The sequence below is a fragment of the Neolamprologus multifasciatus genome, chromosome 9 (genome assembly GCF_963576455.1).
Source record: "Neolamprologus multifasciatus chromosome 9, fNeoMul1.2, whole genome shotgun sequence".
NCBI classification, from domain to species: domain Eukaryota; kingdom Metazoa; phylum Chordata; class Actinopteri; order Cichliformes; family Cichlidae; genus Neolamprologus; species Neolamprologus multifasciatus.
In genome coordinates, this window is record NC_140447.1 from 4,242,172 (window position 1) to 4,267,539 (window position 25,368).

Genomic DNA, 25,368 nt, shown 5'->3' on the forward strand with positions numbered 1-25,368 from the left:
AGCAGGATATCGGGCATCCTGCACCACCCATGTGATCTGCAGTGTAGCGGAGACATTTCTGCACTGCTTGGGTGAAGGCAAACTCAGAAACAGCGTTCACCCCCACCCCCTGAGTCAGGCCATCAAGGACACAAACAAACAAACAAAAAAAGGCCAAATTAGAGCTTAAATATGATAATATATATATACCTCTTGTCAATTGTCTTCAGCAGGGAGAAAGCATCTAAACTACTAGGCTGATTAATATGAAAGTCACAAGGCAGAAATCAGCAAACTGCTGCCTCACTTTGATTCTCAAAGAGCCATTAGCTGAAAAGCTCAAAGCCTAATTTTATAGAGATAAAATGAATAAACCAAACTATTTGCAGTGAAATGCATTTCTATTCCTATTTATTGGATCTTCCAAGGATAGCCTGCTGTTGTATATTCAAGCAGAACATACAGGAGAAGGCCATTTTTAAGCAGTTTAACCAAATTTGACAATCTCTAAAGTTCTGGGTTACAAAAGTCCCATAACCTTTAAGAACTCACCATTGCTTTATTCGCCTCCGGTCATTGCAGTTCATCTCATCTATGTTCAGCATCAACAGGGTCAGTGCTGCAGGATTAACCAAAGGCTCTGAACTCTTCACAGAGGGTCCCGACTTCTCTGATCAGCTCTGTTATCATGATTTTACGTTTTTGGAAAGCCACATCTGTTCAAAAGAACAATAACACTTGTGATAAACTGGATAAGCATTGTGATGAGAAAAACAACTATATCCATAAGTGATGGCTTCACATTTTGCATTCAGGTTTAAGTAGTTCAACCTGTTAAAACTGTTTACAATTTAGCCTTTTAACATATAAATGAAATTCTATGTAAAATCTCAAAGTAGAACATTTTAGAATTTGCCTCAGACTCTCTGGAATCTAAAAAAGCTAAATATGATATTCAATAGCATAAATTAGTGTTTTGAAGTTAAGATTACAATGAAATTATGATGCAGCTCATTGTTTCAAAGCATACTGTCGTTAGAGAAGGCACTGAACGCAGACAGTTTGCTGGGGAGGTTGCATAGCTGTGTAGGTTGGCGAAAGGAGCCGGTAGCTGGCCGAGGCATCATGATGGTTACTAGTAGTGGGTTGGGGGGGGGCAGACTGCAGAGTGGTGGCGCCTGTTAGAAAAAAATTAAATTAAATTAAAGATTACATACAACTCGTCTACAAAGGTTCCTGTTCTCACACACACATATATACACACACACTAAACATTACATTATTACCTGGTACTTTCACACATGGTGCCTGGGGAAACCTTTTATTTTGGAGGTTGCTCATCATCAGAGTCTGTAACTGTATAAGGGATTTGGTCTAAAAGAAAACAAAACAAAACATTAGTATTGAACTGCATTGTGTTTTTTGCTTATTTTGCCTTAAGTTACAGTAAAATTTACAACATCACACAAAAATGGTTAAAAACTAACAATAATTTGAAGACACTGATCTGAATTGAGAAAATGGAAAAAAAAAAAACGCACAATGTCAATAAAAAGAGGAAAAACATGATATTCTAGATAAGTTCCAGGTAGGGTGACATGAAAATGTTTTCTTTGTTCAGCGTTGGTATCGTCTGTGAAATTTATGCTTTTCTCCTTCTGTTTAAGTTAGCTTTAGTAATATCAGACATACGTCGACCTTCAAATAACGAATAACTAAAAATCAACATCAGTTCAATGACTCCTTGCTATCTGGGTAACCTTATGAATAAAATAAAGTTCACTATCAGTAACATCAAAGCACCCGCCCAGCTGTATATAACCTCCGTCATGCTAGCTAGTAGCAGTACGAGTTATTGTAACTGACTGTAAAAAGTCAGCACAACGAAAATAAACTCCACCTAAACTTGGTTTATATCTGACCCAGATAGACTGCAGGTCATAACTTCTTACCTGAAGTTCAGTTCACCTGACACTCGGACCGGCGGCCGCCTCAGGTCTCTCCTCCTTCTGCCTCCCCTTTCCCTCATCCACCTGCTGGCCTCTGTGGAAGCTCCGCCATAGCCACCACCAAACAACTGACATCTGCCAACGTCTGGCCAATCCACCACCTTTCATTGTTTATACTGTTACTAAAAAAAAAAAATCATCGGCCCATAAAAACGAAAAATCACCATCGGCCCACCAGGCAAATGCCCAGCTATGGTCTTGCCATCACTGCCATCAGTTAACCCTTCGTGTGCCAGCTGTGGCACGCGTGTCCAGGGTTGTCGACCCCTGAGTTACACTATGAAGCAAGGCAAGTCTGAGGGGGTCCAACCCTGTACTAATGAAGTGGTAGAGAGTACAGAGGGCCCGGTGGCGCCAGTGTCCGGCAGCCTCGCCTCTGTCAATGCGCCCCAGGGTGGCTGTGGCTACATAGCTTGCCATCACCAGTGTGTGAATGTGTGTGTGAATGGGTGGATGACTGGTTGTGTAAAGCGCTATACAAATACAGGCCATTTACCATCTACATATCTGTACATAGCATTTTATGTTTGGGGGGCTATGTGGGGCTGCATGGCATCAACGCATTAGCGTGGTTAGCTCGTTAGCACGTTAGCGCCACGCACAGGGTGATCCGCGGTAATTGGCTAACGGAGATTTGCCGCGTTAATGCGATTATGGCGTGAACCTCATTTTAGCGAGATTAACGCTGACAGCACTAACATAAGCATAAAAGTACACTGAACAATCACACAAAAGCTGCCTTGGCTGGTTGTCGACCTAGCTTTCAAAGAAGATCCAGGATGGCAGTAAATAACAGGATGGATGCAAACAGCTCACTCGTGATTCACTTTCAACTTCCATCCATCCATTCTTCATTTTGAGCAAATATTTACCTACAGACAACTTTAAAAGTAAATCTGATTTAGTATGCTTTTTATTAAGTTTGTTTTCAAATACTGACAGAAATATAAACTTTTTTGTTCTGTAGTTTCTTTGTTGTAAATAAATCTCATGGAAAGCCTGTTTATTTCCCCTTAACGGTGCTACATCTGTCAGAAAAAATGCATTTGTAGGTTTTAATTCAATTATGTTGTTTGTGCCCATGAAAAACTTGCCAAATCTTCTGTGGCAATGCCAAACGCCTTGTACTGCTATTGACTCGTTTTGAGTTTCTCCTAGCCAACTTGCCATAAATCCAACTTGCCATTAAAGAATAGGATGCCACGTGTGTGTTTCTTCCACATACTACTCAGGCTTTTGTTTGTTAAATGGATAGATTGTTAAATTGCCAGTATGTCTTGTTTCTTCAGACTTCAGTCAGCTAATCCAATAAACAACATCAAACAAGAGTCAGTAACAGAAGAAGCTGTTTGGCATTGGCTGATTTGGCAAGTTTTTCATGGGTGCAGCACACATACTCAACCACCCACTAAGAGGAAATATACAGGCTTTCCCACAAGTATAAGCTTTACTGTGAGAAAAAAGTTCTCACAAGAAAGAAATGATCAACCAAATACAAACTTCCGTACTTTTTGTTCCATGTTTAGCTGCATTTCGGGATAATATAGAATGGAGTGAAGCCGGTGATGTTACAAGACATTTCTGATGATTTAATGCTTGCTTCTCTCTGTCCTTGTATGTCTCTTTCCCTGCAGATGTATGTGACGTGTACCGTGCAGGCCAAAGGCACTCGTCTGGCTAAGCCAGTGTTGTCTCTCGGGCTAATGTGTCTGGCCTTCCTCACTGGTTTGAACCGTGTGGCTGAATACCGCAACCACTGGTCAGATGTCATCGCTGGCTTTATCATTGGCACTGCCATTGCCACTTTCCTGGTGAGACTCGTACCCAAAGCTCATGTGTGATGTAAACTGATTGAAATAACTGATTTAAGAAAGTTTTTTATTACTCCTCAGCCATAAAAGGCTGATTGGAGTTTGTGAATGCAATAAAAATAAATAACTAGTCTGTCAAATGGAATAAAGTCTGTTCCTTCAAATATATTTAATTCCTTTGCAACTCCAATCTGGAAAGTTTTTAGAAACTCCCACCATGCTGTCAGAAAGGAGCTGATATATAACAAATTTCCCACATGTGGGACTTATAAAGGTTTATCTTACATTGATGCTTTTAAAGCATACATGTTGTTTGATGCTTGAGCTAATGAATGGTAGGTCAGAAATCTCTATATTAGTGCGTAGTGCCTGTTCTATGGCCACACCCAGAGGGTATGTTTTAACCATCCTGAGATGTATTGTAGCCTGTTGGCTAAGATGTAGTGGTGAAAGTTAGGCAGATCTAGTTCTCCTTTATCTTTAGTCCTTTGTAGTGTTTTTATGCTAATCCTGAGTGGGTTTATCTTTCCACAGGAATTTAGAAATAGATGAATCCAGAGATCTAAACCACTCTGGTTTGCATAATTTGCACACTGTTAGAACTCTGATCTACCACCACATATTTTAAAAACAACGAGGGTTTTTACAGACAGAAACATGGATGTGCCATCGGCTCCCCTGTGTCACCTATTGTAGCCAACCTTTACATGGAGGAAGCGGGGAAAAAAGGTTCTTGGCTCTTTTAAAGGGAGAGTACCCAGCCACTGGTACAGATATGTAGACGACACCGAGGTCAAAATCAAAACCAAAGATGTAGAATCTTTCACTGCTTACATCAACGCTATGGAGAAAAACATTAAGTTCACCAGGCAAGACAAAAAAAGATAGCTGTTTGATATTCCTGGACTGTGCCGTGCACATTGAAGAGAATGGAAACCTCAGCAATGAAGTACTGGAAGTCCACACACACGGACCAGTACCTCCTCTTTGACTTCCACCACCCTCCGGAACACTAACTTTGAGTAATCAGGACCCTACATCATGTTCAGAACATGTTCCCTCTAAGCATGAAGGGAAGAAGAAGAAGGAATGTAAAGGAAGCTCTTAAAACATGCGGTTATCCTAACTGGGCTTTTATCAAGTCAGCAAAGAAGCACAGAAAAGAAGATCAGACACCAACTAGGGAGGATAAGAAAAACAAACGCAACAACATTGTCATCCCCTATGTAGCTGGTGTATCTGGAAAAAACAAAAAACTCAGGAGAGTTTTCTCCAAGCACGAGGTACTCCGAGGTACATCAGACCCAGCAACACACTCAGACACAAACTGGTTCATCCCAAAGACAAAACTCCTAAACACAAACTTAACAACATAGTATATGCTGTGCAGTGCACTGAGGAGTGCTCAGACCTCTACACTGGAGAGACCAAACAGCCACTTCACAAACGTATTGGACAACATAGAAGAGCCACCTCCACGGGACAAGACTCGGCAGTCCATCTGCATCTAAAGGTCAAAGGTCACTCTTTCGAGGATGCCAATGTTCAAATTTTGGACAGAGAGGACAGATGGTTTGAAAGAGGAGTGAAAGAAGCCATCTATGTCCACTGTGAGCGACCATCTTTGAACAGAGGCGGTGGTTTACGACGCCAACTGTCTGCCATCATTGGCATCGTTGGGGAATAAGTGTGGAGAACAGCCGAACACAAGATCACCCTGGAGGAAAACTCCCCTGCAGCAACCCTGCTCCCTGGAAAATGGCTCAGGTTCTGGGGACACACCGCCGCAGAACAGGGGTAATACCTGAGGGTCAGTGGAGACATCATTACTTTTCTTAAAAGATGCACAGAAAAGAAGCCCAGACACCAACTGGGGAGGATCAGAAAGACGAACGCAACAACTATATATTTTGTTGGTACTGTGTGTATGTGCCACATTGGCCATAGAACCATACTAATTTAAAGATGTGTTATATTTGCGCTTGTAGGTGGTGTGTGTGGTCCATAACTTCAAAGGGAAGTTACTACTGAGCGAGGAGTCGCTAGTGGAGCAGCGGCCCAATGTAGCCATGTTAAACATAGGCCAAGGGGAGAGTCCGCTGGAGAAGTACATCACCTCACAGGTTGGTACTGCCCAACAGAGCACACTGCTAAAATGCTTCATCACAATTTCACACTTTAAGAAATTGAAGCTAGTTGTTTAAAAAAGGAAATAAGTTTATAAATCAATGGACAGGAATAAATGTTGGTGTCTTAGTTAAAGACTTGTGTGATCAAGAAATATTACCTCCGAAGTCAAACATCAGCCTCAAATGGGGAAAGGAGAAGTTTAATATGCTAAGGTAACCTTAAGAGTTGTAAAAACCGTCAAGACACAATGTTGGATTATACAATCGCTATAAAAATCTAAAGAGTTAGGCTGTGTGACTTTTAAAGATACCACTTCGATAAAGTCAGGCACTCAAATACAATCATATACGACATCCTGGGTAAATGCAGAACATCAAATCAAGCATATGTTAGATTTTAAATACAGTGATAATGGGACTAGTGTCTTCAACCATCATTGGTAGAACGTTGGAATGTGTGCAAAAGCTGATGCATTTAAATCCACTGTATCTGATGTATGTATTAGTGTAGAAAACATATTTGACTCAGTCTGCATACCAAGCAAAAATACAGGTCATGTGTATGTTAGGACACTTTGATCTAACTTCTACTACAGTGCTCTGGATCGTACAGTGCCGTGAAAAGTCCCGTAGCTGATCACACACGTTTCAGATCACCAAAGAAATGTATAATATTATACAAAGATAACACAAGTAAATACAAAATTCAGTTTGTACAACTGGCCTATATGAAAAAGCAGCCCCCCCCCCCCCTAAAATTAATAACTGGTTGTGTCAATTTTCACTTTTTCACGTAGAGTCTCATAGGCTTGCATACCCGAGCTTCTTTCCATGAATAAATCAATCATCATTTAAAAACATTTTGTATTTACAAAATGTATTTGCATTAAAATAATGCAAACAACATTCTGGCAGCAATGTTTCATCCTATATTGATCTGCCACTTCCATAAGAAATAAATTGATGAAGGAGACAGAATCTAAAAATCTCCACTGAAACCCAGACTGTTGATTTGGTACATCTGGTCTGCTTAATAAGAGTTAAATGTGACACGAGAGGAGTCATCTACAATCACTCTGCAGAGTAAATGCATCAAAGTATCAAATGAAAAACATGTTATGCTGCTAACAGTCAGTACAGCACACTGTAGAGCAACAGGAAGTCACCGATTGGGTGAATTCTGTGTGTGGGTTCGTGGTGCATCAGGCTGCACCAACTGACAGTAAATTGTAATCAGGATGACACAGCTCAAGTGGAAACTATTCCATGAAGTGTGTTACGGGAGCCATCGGAGGCTCTACAGGTTCCTCCCCACAGTATGGACAACCTTGTGTCACCCCCACATGCAGCACATATACCATATTTCCCCGTCTGTCGTCAACACACCTCCATACATTGTCCCATCAACTTATTAAACCCAGGCCAATCTATTCCCAGAAACAGGGCAAGCGTTTGGGAGCTAGCAGCAGCCTCAATTCTGTGCTTTCTGTCCTTGTACTTCATTTCCACTGGTACTACAGGATATCAGTGAACATCCCCAATGTACACACTTAATATCCACCTACAAATGCCCCTACCAAAGACCCTCTGGGAACCAGGTTCTGTTGCCTTTACCTCCTTGTATTCTTTCTTGAACACTGGATATCTCTCCTGGATCAAGGGAAGATATCTGAGACCTGGAGACCTGCACCACCTGGCCATCCTGCATGAGCGGGCACTTATTTCCCTTCTACAGCCACACCACTAAACTGTCATGATGCCCATGTTGAAAATCCTGATTAACCAAACATAAATGAGTAAAGTTGCGACATTACATAATACATAAAAGTTATTTCATGTAATGACTTATTAAGTCAAATAAAACTATTTGCATCATCTCCGTTTATTGTTAACATGCGTACATCAGCAAATGCTAGCTGTATCAAGGGAACCACCAGGACTCCATCACATGACAGTATATATATATATATATATATATATATATATATATATATATATATATATATATATATAAACTAGTAACATGAGGTGATTTAATAAGGAATATAATGAAAAATAACATTAAAGGGAAAACATGAAACATCATAACAAGTTCTCAGCAGTTAAATTGCTGCGCCCGCCTCTGGTCATTGTGGTCAGGGGCTCCATGCTGGCTTCTGTCCACCTGCAGCTCATCCTCGACCGGCATTCTTTGCTACATCATATCCTTCTCCACAGCATGATCAGCACCTTTGGCTGGTGGTTATGCTTAGGTTGAATCTACTGGAAAAAGAGAGCCAGCTGAGGTGTTTGGCAGAGTGGAGTTAGGCAAGGTTCATTTACTCAATCACAGCAATCAGTGAATGTTCTGCTCCCTCTGTTCCCTAAAGGTTGGCAAACCCCAGGAATTGCTGAAGCTGTATCCTGTTTTGGGGGTACTTCTGAAATTCTGACCCCATGTTCAGACCATGACAATCAAGAAAATCAGATTTATCTTCTTTTTTTTCTACAAAGCCTCTCGTTCATGTTTTATGAGACTGTACACACATAGTGTCATATGGCCGGTATGGAGGGAGAGAGAGAAAGAGCTGTGTTTACTGAAAATGTCAGCTAGCCCATGATATACACCAGGGACAAAAGACAGATCAGGCAGGTAGACAGGCTAGGAACACAAACTAACTTTAAACAGTTTTGGTGACTACTGAGACGCCAGACAGAGATACAATTATTGTTCCAATCTATATTTGGGCTATGAGTGGTAAGCCAAGAGTCTTCAAGAACCAGGGGAGTGTTAGGATCATTGAAGAGGAAAAGACTAATTTGGTAGAATGCTCTAGCTCTAATTTGGCACTTTTTTTACTCTACCTGAGCACTCGAAGCAAGTTGCCCCATTCACTCATGCACTTCTTCATATGCTTTTTTTGTTGTTGTTATAAATATGTGCTTTCTGTCTAATATTTACGCTCCAAAGGATTCAGCCAGGAAATGAACTACCAACCTTGTGATTACTAGATAACCTCTACTTCCTGAGCTACAGCCACTCCTTTTTTGAACATGATTGCCAGACAAAGCGAGACAGAGACTGATCAATAAAATTCTGTTCGGCGTCTCAGTCACCAAATTCTTGGACTAAATGGGTGCGATTGTTGACAACTAGTTTAGCAGGCACCAAAAGTCTTGGTAGGGAAGTGTCACTGTTTATTTTGCCCACCAGTATCCCAGCAATTACTGACAGACAACACACTGGACATCAAACAGGGCTAAACCACTACCACACCTGGGGAAGTCTAACCACACTGTTTTTGATCCTGGCATGTATCCCACTCATCAAAACTGCTACAGAAATATCACAAAGACAGTCAAAACTTGGCCAGACGGAGCCTCTTAGCAGTTGTAGGAATGTTTCAGCAAGACATTCTGGGATATTTTAGAACACCTGGACCTGGAAGTGTTTTGTGACAGTGTACTATGCTACATCAGGAACTGCATAGACATTGTCACAGAGGATAAACACATTTGAATCCATCCCAACCAGAAGCCCTGGATGATCTGGGAGGTCCAGAGCCTGCTGAAGGAGAGGAACACCGCCTTCAAGTCTGGTGACGTGGCTCTATACATCAAAGCCTGTGCCAACCAGAAGAAAAGCATCCATGGGGCAAAGTCAGACTACAAGAAAAAGATTGAAGAACACATGGACAATTAAAGCAAGCAGGTCTGGCAGAGGAACTGACCCTCTACTTTGCCCGGTTTGAGGTGGGATCATAAGAGGCAGCTGGATCCTATCCTGATACCATCAAAAGTCCCATTCTCACAGTGGAGGAGCACAATGTGAGGTGCATGCTGTCAAACCTCGGAAGGCAGCTGGATCTGACGGCATCTCCCGTACTGAAGGACTGTACAGGCAAACTGGCTGGGGTCTTCACGGCCAGAGGTTTGGCCAGAGGTTCTTGTAATCTTCAGGCAGCATTGCATTAAAAACAGGCATGATCCTGTTGTGGATATCACTGCATAGACTCACAAGCATTTCCAGAAATCATTGTCTATGGTTCGCTGTGCCATTCAAAGGTTAAAGCTCTGTCACACAAAGAAGAAGCCATGTTCAAAAATGATGCTAATCTTTTTTTTATGGTAAATGTTCTATGTTTAATTGTGAAAAGAAGATAGGTTTATGTGATTTTAAAATTATTCTATTATTTGTATTTATATTTTGCACTTTAAAAAAGAGTTACAGTGGGGCAAAAAAGTATTTAGTCAGCCACCGATTGTGCAAGTTCCCCAACTTAAAATGATGACAGAGGTCAGTAATTTGCACCAGAGGTACACTTCAACTGTGAGAGACAGAATGTGAAAAAAAAATCCATGAATTCACATGGTAGGATTTGTAAAGAATTTATTCGTAAATCTTGGTGGAAAATAAGTATTTGGTCAATAACAAAAATACAACTCAATACTTTGTAACATAACCTTTGTTGGCAATAACAGAGGTCAAACGTTTACTATAGGTCTTTACCAGGTTTGCACACACAGTAGCTGGTATTTTGGCCCATTCCTCCATGCAGATCTTCTCAAGAGCAGTGATGTTTTGGGGCTGTCGCCGAGCAACACGGACTTTCAACTCCCGCCACAGATTTTCTATGGGGTTGAGGTCTGGAGACTGGCTAGGCCACTCCAGGACTTTCAAATGCTTCTTACGGAGCCACTCCTTTGTTGCCCGGGCGGTGTGTTTTGGATCATTGTCATGTTGGAAGACCCAGCCTCGTTTCATCTTCAAAGTTCTCACTGATGGAAGGAGGTTTTGGCTCAAAATCTCACGATACTTGGCCCCATTCATTCTGTCCTTAACACGGATCAGTCGTCCTGTCCCCTTGGCAGAAAAACAGCCCCATAGCATGATGTTTCCACCCCCATGCTTCACAGTAGGTATGGTGTTCTTGGGATGCAACTCAGTATTCTTCTTCCTCCAAACACGACGAGTTGAGTTTATACCAAAAAGTTCTACTTTGGTTTCATCTGACCACATGACATTCTCCCAATCCTCTGCTGTATCATCCATGTGCTCTCTGGCAAACTTCAGACGGGCCTGGACATGCACTGGCTTCAGCAGCGGAACACGTCTGGCACTGTGGGATTTGATTCCCTGCCGTTTTAGTGTGTTACTGATGGTGACCTTTGTTACTTTGGTCCCAGCTCTCTGCAGGTCATTCACCAGGTCCCCCCGTGTGGTTCTGGGATCTTTGCTCACCGTTCTCATGATCATTTTGACCCCATGGGATGAGATCTTGCGTGGAGCCCCAGATCGAGGGAGATTATCAGTGGTCTTGTATGTCTTCCATTTTCTGATGATTGCTCCCACAGTTGATTTTTTCACACCAAGCTGCTTGCCTATTGTAGATTCACTCTTCCCAGTCTGGTGCAGGTCTACAATTCTTTTCCTGGTGTCCTTCGAAAGCTCTTTGGTCTTGGCCATGGCGGAGTTTGGAGTCTGACTGGTTGAGGCTGTGGACAGGTGTCTTTTATACAGATGATGAGGTCAAACAGGTGCCATTCATACAGGTAACGAGTGGGGGACGAAAAGCTTCTTACAGAAGACGTTACAGGTCTGTGAGAGCCAGGGATTTTCCTTGTTTGAGGTGACCAAATACTTATTTTCCACCCTGATTTACGAGTAAATTCTTTACAAATCCTACCATGTGAATTCATGGATTTTTTTTTCACATTCTGTCTCTCACAGTTGAAGTGTACCTCTGGTGCAAATTACTGACCTCTGTCATCATTTTAAGTGGGGGAACTTGCACAATCGGTGGCTGACTAAATACTTTTTTGCCCCACTGTATGTATTTGCACACTGATCCCCCTATAGTTGGAGCAAACCCTGCAGTCCCCCATTTTACAGATAGGAACCACAATCCCAGTGTGTCAATCCAGAGATACTGCCCCATATCTCCACGCAACATTGTGGAGGTGTGTCAACCACAACAGCCCTACAACATCCAATCCTCAATTGAAGTCAGAAGCGCTCCAACCACACTATGCACAATATGGATACAGCACCGCTTTACTCTCTGGAGTCACCTGACACTCCAAAAGTCTTTTTCTGTGGCCTCACAAAACTTCCCCCCACCCCCGAGTTTCTGCATTAAGTCCTGCCCGAGCAAGGTGCGCTTGGCCTGCTGGTACACATCGGCTGCCTCCGAAGTCCCACAGATTAGCCTTTCTCCACCTGATGCTGCCCTTAATCTGGTTCAGGGGTTACCACCTCAACAGGCACCAACCACCTTGCAGTCGCAGCTCAGTGCAGCAGTACATCAGTAAGGTGCTACACATGGTCCATGGTCCATTCAGATGCAGTTCTGTCTACATCACAATACTGTTGAAGCTCTGCTGGAGGTGGGAGTTAAAGATGTCTCGGACAAGGGGCTCTGCTAGGCATTCCAAGTGCACCTTCACTGTATGTTTAGATGTTTCAGGTCCGTCCAGCATCCTGCGCCGCCACCTGATCAAACTCACCACCAGGTGGTGATCAGCTGACAGTTCAGTCCCTCTCTTCACCAAAGTATACCGAACATTCGGCCACAGATCTGATAATAAGAATACAAAATCACTCAACGACCTGCGGCATGGGGTATCCTGGTGATATGTGCATTTGTGGGAAAACTGTGGTTTGCACAGAAGTCCAATAACAGAACACCGCTTGGGTTCTCACCAAGGGCATCTTCAGACTAGGGCAGAGTCAAGCCCCAGACTCTCATCCTAACACACTAGCTCAGGCTCTTTCCCCAACAGAAAGGTGACATTCCATATCTCAATCGCAAGCCCTCATGCAACCCAGGTGCTTGGCCACCACAGGGGTTTTGCCCGCAAGGATTTGTGACCTGTAGTTGGGATTGGTCCGCCAGGGGCTCCACGCTTTGCTGCCTGGCACACGTTGCACTTGATCCCTACAGCGCCTTCTGCTGGGGATGGGCCTACAGGAAGGTGGGCCTATGCCCCTTCTGCCACTGACTGGGCCCCATGAGATGAGGCCCAGCCAACAGGCGCTCACCTCCCCAGGCCCATCTCCAAGGCCTGGCACTGGTAACACTATCCCAGGCAGGGGCAACTGTTGTCTTGATGTGACATATATAATCACTGTTTGTCTGGCCCCTCACCCTGGACCCTACCAGGGGGCAAAAGCCCCCCGACCTGGGATCCCAGGAAAACATAAACCCCCTGCACATCTTGTCGTGTTCGGGTCAAATCTGACCGCTTTACAAATGAAAAAACTCATAACCATTGTGTTTTACATCCGATTGCCTCGAGGCCTTATGACGTCCTCCAAACTAAGTGATGAGCACCTGTTTCGTTGAATTTTGAGTGTTTTGTCACACCTGTGGTGTTCCCGGTCAAAAGTCACCGCCATAGAAAATGAATGGGAATCCCCCCACCCCCCTTTGGCCTCTGGCCCCCTGAATGTCCCACTGAATATCCCACTGAATGACCACTGAACGACTCATTGAACGACCCATTGAACGACTCATTGAACTGAGTTTGGTGGTGAAAAATGTCTCTTATGGTTTTTTAGAGCTGTTAAAACTGACTGGTGAATTTTGACCGGGAACACTAAAGTAAAGGGTGGGGGTGAACACAACCAGAGGGTTAATAGTAACTGATCTTTAATGTCCTCAAATCAAACAAGAGTAGTATATATTTTTGTTTCTTAAAGACACTTAATGAATAATTAAAGGAAAAGTTACCACTTCCAGCACTACTGTCACCAAACCTGTTACAGTAGTTAACTACTAACTAATTAATTTTTAAACTAATGTTGGAAATTGAAAGCAAAGGGCAGATTTGCAGACAGGTGTGAACAAAAATGCAAAGCTTTAGGTAGGCTATTTTCAGAGTCCAGAATTACAGAATCCATTGTAAGGAAACCAAAATACACAACACTTCTTTAACAGGCAGGGACATGCGGGTTTGATAACAGAAACTGAGACAAATACTGAGTTGAAGACAACGTTATTTATACGCAAAAGGATGATCAGAGAATTGGACAAGGGAGGGTAACAAGGTGCAGCTGAAGATAATCAAATGCGATTTGGGGTGGGGGAGTAGGCAAACCTGACTCATTAGGATAAGACAGAAAACACTGAGGGATCAATATAAACTGTAGTGTAAACTGGAACTAATAAATTAATAAGGCTCAGCATATATGAAAATCTAACAATTAACAAGAACCAAACTAAGAACCAAACAGAGAACATATTAAATAAGGAATTCAAAATCCAGAAATCATAAAATAATCAGCAGCATTGACAGAATTATTCTCTGTTTACACTGTGACCCATTAGTTGTACATTTTGATACACAAACTAGTATCAAAATCTCAATGTTGGATGTTGCCATTTGTTTTGTTTTTTTGTTTGTTTGTTTTTTTGCCATTTGTTGCCACTTGTTGCCACACAGACACACACTCATGAACACATTGCTGCTGCTGCAGGAGACGGATGATGAAGATGAAGGCTCTTGCAACATTAAGGAGTGCCTCGAGGCCTTCCTGCGCTGGCTGCGAGGTCTCAGCTGGTTCAAGTGGCTCAGCAACAAAAGGCAAATAAATTACTCTGTGAAGTGATGTGAGCTCTGCCAGATTCAATGTCACACTTCCTTCTGTTCTTTCTTTGGCTGATATTTTGCTGTAGCTATCGTTCAGTCTGAGTGCTTTCTGTTTTACACCTACAATAAAAGAACCTACTTTTGGTTGCCCCCTGTCACAAGGGGTCACTCTGCATGTTTGATGTGTCTGACTGTATGTTTGGGCTTTTCCTTATGCTACTGTTTGAACTTGGATCTGTTTAGATGCTTCTCCAAATGTGGCCAATACCCACATCTTTCTATGGGCCACACTTGGCCTTCTTTGGTGGCTCACTCATATGAAAAGTGTCTGTGTTTTTTTTTTTTGTCTTAAATGTTACAAAGTTCTCTGGTACTTATATTTAGAAAAGTTGCATATTCAATCATGTAACACACAATGTTCAGCATTATTATTGCTGAACTCCATAACCCTCATAAATCCCTCTAAATGCTGTTATTGGATTTATTTATAACATAGTGGTTCTTGTGAATAATGTGGTCACAAATATGCAGGATTAAGTACCATAGTAGATATTATACACACGTGGCTATCCCAAGTACACTGAAAATCATTGTATTACAAAAATTTGTGGTGTCCCAACAGACGATTTCCAGGATTTACAAAGCTGAACCATTTTCAGCCCACAGAGGCTGTTTAAAGCTTAGTCTTCTGAAACAGGTGAGGAAAACCTTGGGATGGAGAAGGTACCCAAACAGATGACTGAGGCAAATGGCAAATCCTTAATGCTTTGCAGCAACTGTTGGAGATGATATATAAGGGAACTGCCAAGAGCAAGCTCAACAGCCTTTGGAAATTCATCTTCGAGGTCTGCAGAGAGATGTTTGGTGAGCTTAGGAGGAGTGAGCCAACTTCTGGAAAGAAAAGGACAAAATAAGAGAAAGAGAGAACTAGAGCTTCATCAGGGATCCCTTTGGGCTTGCGTGAGAGTTGCTGGATGAAAAGAGGAGTGGCAACCTAATCATCAATAAGGAGGAGCTGGAGTGATACATCAAGAAGCAGGAACTCCAGCAACACTTCAGGGAAGATGAACAACTTTAATAATTGACCAACGCGTTTCGGCTTGTGGCCTTCATCAGGGTCATAGTAAAACATTGTAAAAAATTGCTTAAATACAAGACAGGAAACAGAAAAAAATTCAAATTAACCAGTCAAAACTGGTTAATTTGGTTAATAAAACTGGTTAATAAAAAGTTATATACATATATGTACATATGCACAGTGGTTCCTCGTTTATCGCTGTAGTTACGTTCTAAAAATAACCCTCGATGGGTCGAATCCACGAAGTCCACTGTTATAGAATGAAACCAAAAAGGCACCCACGGCTGCCTTTGACGGTGCAAACGTTTCATCGACACTGTTGTGTTTGTTGGGGAGAAAATTTACAAACATACAGTGCAGCACTTCAGAGTCACACTGCCAGCGATCGAAGATTTATGTAAATTTGACTGAACACATTCTGTACTGTACAGGAGACACGGTGCAAGATTGATTGACAATGGTCTACAGCCAATCAGGACACAGAACACAATAAGCTGTAAAAAAAAAAAAAAAAAACCCAAAAAACAGAAAAATAAATCTGCGAAACATTATGCAAATTATGCACAGAATTCGATTTGATTCTTCAGCTTTGATGCGTGTGAGTCTTATGGGCACGTGTTGAAGTGCACTCACTGAGCTTGCTGTGTCTTTTCATTTCCTCTAAGACACGCATTTAAGAGTGAAATATAGAATATACACCACCCCTATCTGATGATTCAGTTCACAATTTCCAGCTGAGCGCGTATACTTGCCTGAGAAAGAGCACCAGATCTCACTCTCTCACCTCAGCCACGACAGCCTCTGCGGAAAATTGCCTGCTCTAAAAATAGCACAGTCTAAAGATGCCTGGAAGCTAAACGAGCCACAATAAACAAAATGCCACTGCAGGAGGCAACCTTTGAGTCGCAGAAATGAGGCCCACGCTTCTCTTTTCTCTTTTGCTTGAATCTTTAAAGCAGTGACATCACTTTCAGTCTCCAACACAGAGAATAATTTACCTCAAAGATAAATGAGTGGAACAGGCTAATATTTTGTCCTGACCTCTAAATCTATGAAAGCAGATTACCTTTAGTATAGTATACAAGGGGAATCCTAATTTTATTAGAAACCTGACCGGAGAAGACTACCAGATATCTCCTCCAATATAAATGCTCACAGGTCTCTGTAGTCAAGCAGGATAAAAGAACCATATTAGCTGTACAGTAGAAATGCATCTGCAGGAATGACTGGCTTAGGCTCTGTGTCATAGTCTACTTCCTTAAAGCTCTCCTGGACAGTAGCAAGAAGTCTCAGCAGTTCTAAGCACACTTTATAACAACCAGTCCTCTGGTATCAGACTGACTTTTGATATAATATTAGTGCAATCCAACTTTATTTATGTAGCACTTTAAAAACAACAAAGTTAACCAAAGTGGTTTCCAATAATAAAACAGAGACAGCAGACAAAGAAGCAAATATAAATAACAATAAAATAAATACATGAATGAGAAAGAAGATAAAAATAAATCAGTATACATATATATTAAATAATAAAACATGAGTAAAATAGACAATAAGATATATATATATATATATATATATATATATATATATATATATATATATATATAATGAATATGATTAACAAAATAAAAGGATTAAGAGTGACCAACAGCTAAAACTGACTACAGGTTGACTCTGGTCCTAAAAAGCCTTTGAAAAAAGGTGTGTTTTTAAAGTGATTTAAACATTTCAAGTGTTGGTGCATTTAGGTGCAATTTAACCCCACTTTATCTTTAGGTGAAGTCTTTTTTCCCCAAGCACATCAAACGAGTATACAAGATAATAGGTCAAAGGTTACCATAGTTGTCATAAGTTTCTTATCCCGACACACTGGGTATCATAATATCATCCGCATCTTCAAACAGAAAAAGACACATTAGTCTCTTTACGTTTAGGCTTTATTTTTCTTGCTTTTAGCATAAAGTAATCCATTCGCTGCGATAATGTCAAGGTGTCTATCAAAACACCTGTTGTCCTAATCTTCTGCCTTTTTTCTTTCGTTCTTCTCAATAATAAGCCAATAATGCTGTTTTCCTGGGAGCACTATCCCCCAACCAACCTACTGCTCTATTCAGTTACACAATGACAGTTTTTTAAATTTCATTCAATTCAATTCTGTTTTATTTATATAACACCAAATAACAACAGTTATATTAATGTATAACTATAAACTATAAAATTCCAGGATCTGGCGAAGTTTAAAACAGTGCAAATAATATATAAGGCAAGGAAAGGGATGCTCCCAATCGAAATAAGTAAATGGTTCTTAGAAAGAGAAGGGAGGTATAATTTTAGAGGGAAGTGGAATTTAAAATTACAAAGAGTAAGAACAACATTGAAAAGGATGTCTATTTCAATAGCGGGAGTTAAATTCTGAAATGAGTTAAAAGAAGAAATAAAGGTCAGTAGTGATATAAACCAGTTTAAAATAAAACTCAGAAAATAAATTTTAAATAAGTATAAGAACGAAGAAAATGCAATTAACCCAAGACATCAGTCTAACTGATGTTTATTTTCTTCTGCAAATTAGCAAATCTAAATATTGTTTTAGTTGAACATGAGAAAATATTTTTTTGTGATGTTATGTTCTAAGTTGAAGGCGTTGTAACGTTTTTGTTGTTCAAATTTAGATGATGAGGATGTAAACCTGAGGGGGTGGGGCTAAATAAGTTTATACTTCTGCCTACTCCTTTTCAAACAACTGCATGGAAAGATTTTATGAAACGTTGGTGAATGTATATGTTTGAAATAAAAAAGAACTGAACTGAACTGAACTGAATGTTGTAGGTAAACACAATAATACACAGAAAACAGAGAAACCTATAACAATCAGATGACCCTCTATAAGCGAGCACTTTGGCGTCTTTTTGGATATGTTTCAAACCACTGCAGCGTAGTACCTTTAATATCTAAAGCATATGCTAATCACCGTATTAAAACATTATGGGCAACAGCATTAGGACAAGCACAGAGATGATTCTCTGTTAGAGGCCATAAAAAGATCATTTGTAACCTTCACTAAAGCTGTTTCTGTGCTGTGATGGGCTCTGAAACTAGCAAAGCAAAAGACCCACAGTCCAAAGGAAGGAAGCTGTTGTCTACCATCACTGCACAAATCAAAATATTATTACACTGGTGTGATCCCACCTCTAAAACACAGTGAATGATACCAGATGTTCATATACAGGCTATATTACGAACATATGGAAATGGTAATTAAAGAACAAGGAGGATAATATTAAAACTCTGAGCTGGCACGTGTAAGATTCAGATTTTATACCAAACAGACACAATGACAGGTTTGAAGGAAGAGCTCTCAAACCATTAGAGTAACTCCTGGGCTAGAAAAGCAGGATTCTGTAGATGTCTCCACAACTTACTATGATCAAAAAATCTGAGAATTATTATAGATTCAGCAAATTCTTATGGAGCAAATTGTAAAAGGGGAATAATTTCCCAAATTAACAAGTCTCCAGAATATGAAAACACACTCAAAACAAAGAAAGGGAGAAAGAGAAAGATGGGATAGGAAAATTGGGAGAGGTAGGGAGGCCTTACAAAAGCAGACGATGAACAATGGAAGGACATCTGAGTAGTCCATATACATGGAAAGAATTTAGCTAGAACAATGTAGCCAAATTATTGCATTACTCCCCAGATGAAGGTGCAAAATAAAAAAGGTCCAAACTGCAAACAAATACAAAACTATTGGATTGAAATACACAAGCAACTAGAAAAGCTATAAATACTTAGCAGACTTTACGACCGACATTATTCTTTACCAGAAAGAAAAGATATCAGTAAATACATACTGTGTATTCTAATAGCAGCAGCTTTTTTTTTAATTGGTTGGTTTTGGTTTTTGGATTTTTGTATTCACTTGTTGGAGTGACACGTGTTTGAAGTCAGGAAAAGTCAGGAAAGGATAAAATCCCGACGGCTACTGCTAAAAATTAGGAGTTTGGAATTACAGCCCTGTTGCACTAATCTCGTGTCACGTCATGCAAATATACCATCTGTTCTATCAGATCTGCAAGACTGATGGAGAATCATTTATAGAGCAGCGTCTCGTTTTGTTTAGATGAGAAACATGTAATTCTGTATATCCACTGTGTTTGGTGAGATTTGCTCTGCGGGACAAACCCGGCCTTAAACACAGAAGAGAAAATCATTTAGTCAGAACCACTATAGACAAAAGAAAATAGTTTTTCCCCAACTGTAGAAATGTGTCTTTGGGGACGTAGCTCTGTTCTGGGGAGAGCAGTAGCAAAAGCCTAGCACAGTACACACCAGGCAATGAATGTTGGGGGTGGGTGGGTTGCAAAGCAGTTTGCAGATGTGCAACATTTGTATGCAAGCTAACACAGCTTAAATAGCATGCTGTGTATGGAATTTGGCAATTGAATGTATAGACGGGTATCAGCTGAACCATCAGCTTCTGCAGACTTGCACTGAGCTGTTCTGCACTGTGCACTAAACTGACTTTGTGACCTGCCTGAACTCACCTGACCTTTACAACCACTGTGGCTCATCAGCCTGGATAGCTGAGGTGAGGTTAGCTTAAAGGCGTGGAGGAAAATCATTACTGTAGGAGAAGGTTTAGTTTAACATCTGGATTAATAGTTGAAATCATTTTCCTGACTATGAAAGTCTGAGTTGTGCATCCTGTCCCCTGATTAGCTGTGTGGAAAAAAAATCATTATGTAGCCATCCACTTTTTCCGGTGTTCCATAACTAAACATTAGAAAATCCACTTTGCTTAAACTAATTATCTAAATCTAATCTCAACCATCCACTACTTAATCATTTTAATGCTTCAGTGGTTCCTAAACAGTGCAGGACTCTATGATATACATTTAGAAGCTAATGAGAAGTATTGGAGTTAATGAGGTCATTTTAAGAGAACAACCTAAACATCCTACACCAGGAAAAGCTTTGCAGGCTCATGAATCAGTCATTTACTAATCATGGTAAATTAATTGCTACTGAAATAACTCTTTTACTCAATTGGAGCTCTCCAATTGCTTTCTGACCAGTAGATGTCCCACAATGTCAACCACCTAATGAATATGACCCAAAATAAACTTAAATGATCACATATAATGGCTAACTTCACAGGCATTTACTTACATTCAGGTCAAATGCCATTTGTGATGTCTTCTCTTCTTCTTTTTATAGAATCACATCGCCTTCGCTGAGGTCACATGATGTGGAATCGGCTGTGTGGCAGACCCACTGGACGTCCACTGTCTTCACCGTCCAACCCAATTATTAAGAGTGCAGCGCTAAACCCATTCTTAGTGTGTGTCTGGTCTGTGGTATGTTGTTCTTTGTTGTCTTCATCAGGCCCCTGTTTTCACTCGCAATTTCTTGTACTCAAAGAAAAAAGGTTTCTTCTGCTTCCATCTATGCACTTATTCTGAATCGTTGTTGGACTCTCGCCTCCCAAATGAAGCCGAGCAGACTGGGAGACTAGATGATCATGTGACGGACTGGACTGGATACAACATCAGTGCTGCTCAAGTCAAGTACATCATTATTTTATATGTGAAAAAGTATTTTTCCAATAAGATGGTTATAAGGAAAAACTCTCTCTTTCTATATTTTATTACTTCCTTGTGTTGCATCACATTTCTAAAGCAATGCTGTGAGTGTTAGAGTGTAACTACTGAGCCTGTATTTATCAAATTAATCACAGTGAAATTTTCAACTTAAATCAGTAAATCAACAGACTAAAGAGGAAAGATATACTTTACCAATTCTGATTGCATTTAAGAGTTTCTGAGTATTTAAGACAGTATTTGCTGTGAGACAGGAAGCAGCAGTGGTAGACTAGAATGACTGACAGATGCTAACGTAGCCCCCACAGTGTCTAAAGAGCAGGGTAATGGTGTTTGGGGGATGTTCTCTCATGCTAGTTTCCAACATTTGGGAAGTCCAGTGCTTTGTTGGACCACACATGAAAATTCTCAGAACTTTGATAAATACAGGCTGAAGTCAAAGGAGCAAATAAGGAAAAGTGTTTTTCATCATGTCTGACTTCTCCAGCCATCCTTAAGGGTTTAGGGTACAACAGTCTATGTGTTTATACAGTATACAGTCAGCTGCAACCAATGACAACAATATACACTCTGACAAAAGTATTTAGGCTTTCTTAGCTGCACCAGACAATCACCCCTCCCTCTGTTTTTGTTTTGTGTCTCTTTGCCTTCGACTTCTCGACTGCTGCTTTGACTTTCTCCTATAAAACTTTGTGATATCGTTTTCAAACCTGCCCTCAACACTTGAAAAGTTCCCAGGAGCTGATAGACAAAGCAGAAGAGTTCCAAAAAGACTTGGTCCATAACTGACTAAGATGATGAGCAAACTAAATTTTAAGTTATTATTGTTGAAATGCCCAAGTTTTTCTTTGTTTCTTGTAATTGTAACCAAATTTATTATGGTGCCTCCATTTATTTCATAGCAAACTCAGCCACCAAAGCAAAGGCAACATGTAATTACAAGATTGGATAAGTAGAAGAAAATGGATGGTAATGATTGATGATTAAGTAGTAAATATTTGGCATTTAGGTTTAATGAATGCCGTACATCTGCATTAACTGCTGACTGTCACATGAAATTTTTGATAAAGACATACTTGAAATGATAAAATATCTAAAGATATCTGTTTTCCTTAACACTACTTAAAATAAATCATTAATCTTGTCCCACTTCTGCAGTATTGTAGGTCAGCGTTGTATCCAAGTCCCATTTTTCATCGGTGTTGTCATTGCGGTGTCATTTGTGTTGGGACTCGTTCTTCTTTGTAGCAAAACCATTTCGGGCTTTCTTTGGCATTAAAACACACAGAAAATCTTTTGGCCCTTCAAATCTCTATTTTTGTAGTGACGACTAAAGTACTTATTGATGAAGACTGTGAATGAGAACGTTCACAAAACAGCACTTTAAATCAAGCTATGACTTCTCTCATTGCTAATGAAATGGCCACAAATTTCATAACTGCTTGAAAACAAATCACACAGAATATTTGAGATTTTAAGGAACAAAACCTGCTCAAATGTATCAGAAGAGCTGCAACACTGTCCCAGTATGCCAAAAGGTTGATTCTGTTCATCTGGACGTTTTCAGTGGGAGAAACGTTTCATCTAGGGATGCAACGATACCAATTTTTTCAAACCGATACAATACCGATACTTGGATCTGAGTACTTGCTGATACTGAGTACAAAAACCGATACTTCTACCACACACACAAACACACACACACTGCCCGTGGATTTTCTCTTGACATTTTTCATCGCTTTTCCAAAACCTGAGTTAAAGTTGGCTGTTCCACACTGCTGACATTTTGTTTAGCCTAGCTACAGCAGCCTCCAGTTTCTCTTTTTTATCTGGAGCCGCCAGTCTCACTCGCCTAACCCTGTGGCTGTTTAGCGCGGGATGTCCCCCTAGTGGCCAATCTAAAAAACTACAACAGAAATGACAAGCCACCCTCTGATTAATGAAATAAGTTAGTATCGGTTCATGGTATCGGTTAACTTTTACGAGTATGAGTACACACACATTTTACAGAATCGGCCCCGATACCCGATACCAGTATCGGTATCGGTGCATCCCTAGTTTCATCACTCATCCAGGTGACTTCTTCAGTCTCAGCTGACTGCAGGGGTGGACCAATTTTTTGGCGCAGCGTGTTTTGGGGTTTCAAAGACAAAAAAACTCAAATGTTGCGATACTCCTGACACATAAAGGGTTTTTGCATAGGCAGCGAGCTGAGGTAACGCAAACATTTCCCCATCGTGGGATCAATAAAGTCTTATCTTATCTCTTATCTTCTCTCCTGGATCATCTGGAGCTTTCTTTAGGAGCCTTCCCAGCTCTGACAAAAGTCCAGCTGGGATAACCACATTTACTCAGGGCCTTCTTGATGTTCTTCTGCCTCCCTGGCTGCTGTATCAGTGGGGATGGTGTTCGCTCTGTGTTGTAGCGTCCTGATGACGCCCAGTTTGTGCTCCAGTGGATGATGAGAGTCAAACCTTAAATACTGATCCGTATGTGTAGGTTTACGGTACACATTAGCTTTTAGATGTCCTCCATTACTGATATTCCCCAACTCTCTGTGAATGGTACTCATGGCTATTGGTCAGTGGTCTCTGATCAGTGGTTGTTGCTCAATGCTCATGACAATTTGCATATTAATGATCAAGGTACTGACCTCCCAGCCTGTTGTTCATCGGTGGGCTGGTTTCAGTCATTATGCAAATGTACTGTTTATAAGGTTGGGGAAACCTGGAGTCAGCTGAGACTGAAGAAGTCACCTGGATGATAACGAAACGTTTCTCCCACTGAAAACATCCAAATGAACAAAATCAACCTTCTGGGATTTACTTACCTGGATGACTGAGCGTGCATCCAGACTATCCCAGCATATTCAAAACAAAAGAGAACTGTAAAAATATGTTAAAACTACAAAAAAAGCTTATATGTATATCCTTTCAGTCATATTGTACATTACTGCTTATCTATTTTCTTATGACTGTGCATTGTGTGTGGGTGCGTTCACAATAGATGTTTATTTTATCTCTCAGATAGCTGTTATTGCTTCTTTATCTTATTTAAGTAAAACAGAGTATGTTTCATGTCAATGTTCAAAATTACACTTACATTTTTATACTCTCTGTTCTATTTATATTTCAGTTCTACTGTGTATCCCATTCCTTAAATGACCTTTTTCTGACAAGGGTTACAACCTTTTCTAATCTTGTGATTTTTACCTTTCTCCTCCATGCTGTAGTGATTCTTTACTTCTGGTGGACTACTTTGTATGGACGTCATTGCACCTCTTCAAGTTATTTTTTATATTATTCATGTTCTTCTTTTCAAAATTCTATTCAATTCTTTTCAACTTTTAAGTTAAAACTGTGACCTTTTACACTATAGAAGAAGTTGTTTACAGCCTTTGAATAAAAAACACTAAAAGGACTCAAATCCCCATCTCTTTTTTCTGTTAGGTCTTAATCGTTCTTAATAAAGTATTAATGATCATACTTGATTAATCATACTTGATTAAGACTTTCCTTCAAAGCTTTAATTTTTAAAGACACTTAACTGATAATTATTTTTTCATCCAGTCCTTGAATCTGCAAGAAAAAGTGTTTTCAAGCGAATATTAATTATATTCAGTTTAACCTCTAGAAAGGCAGGGGGTGCAGGAAATATGGATGTTCTCTGTCCACTTTTCTTTGTCCTCTTCATTTGTCCTTCCTGTGTACATTTTGACTATGTGCGTGCATCAAGGACTTGCTAATGACTAAAGGCATAGGCTACAGCCTAGCTTCGGCCTGGGAGGAGCGAGGCAGACTGGGACCTGCATCACGGCATCCAAGCTGAAGGTGTGACCTCTGTCATGCTGGGCAGTTGGATTTCTGTTGCAAAAGGTACCAGCAGAGAGACTGCTGAGTGATTGATGGGCAGCCGGGACTGAGACGGGAGACTGCTGTTGCAGTATGAAACTGGACAGCGAGATCATGCTGTCATAGCTGCTGGGAATCGAGAACTGGTTTTTGTAGCGAACCAGTTCCTGGTAGTTGAAATCCTTGGAATCGATAGTCTGCTTCGATCCCACTTACCGGTTCTTGTGCTTGCGCTACAATTTACTGATTTCCGTTATCAGAGGACGAACATAGTAGGGCAGAGTGGATATTACTTTTATTTTTATTGCACAAAAGCATAATGGTAAAGTGCAAACTG

The 25,368-nt window shown here is 40.6% G+C and overlaps 1 protein-coding gene across 5 annotated transcripts in view; it reads left to right on the forward strand.

The window, feature by feature from the left end:
• The window catches only part of LOC146510847 (phospholipid phosphatase-related protein type 5-like), a 112,581-nt gene that overhangs the window by 86,246 nt on the left and 967 nt on the right, over positions 1 to 25,368 (forward strand). For 3 of the 5 annotated variants that reach the window (XM_085172698.1, XM_085172701.1, XM_085172699.1), the window contains 4 exons: positions 3,623 to 3,799; positions 5,788 to 5,922; positions 14,387 to 14,493; positions 20,798 to 25,368. The exon at positions 20,798 to 25,368 is cut by the window's right edge and continues 967 nt beyond it. In XM_085172698.1, coding sequence (XP_085028824.1) covers positions 3,623 to 3,799; positions 5,788 to 5,922; positions 14,387 to 14,493; positions 20,798 to 20,894 — 516 coding nt within the window. In that variant the 3' untranslated portion in view covers positions 20,895 to 25,368. The remainder of the gene's footprint in view (positions 1 to 3,622; positions 3,800 to 5,787; positions 5,923 to 14,386; positions 14,494 to 20,797) is intronic. The other 2 variants (XR_014876076.1, XM_085172700.1) reach the window with 2 other exon arrangements.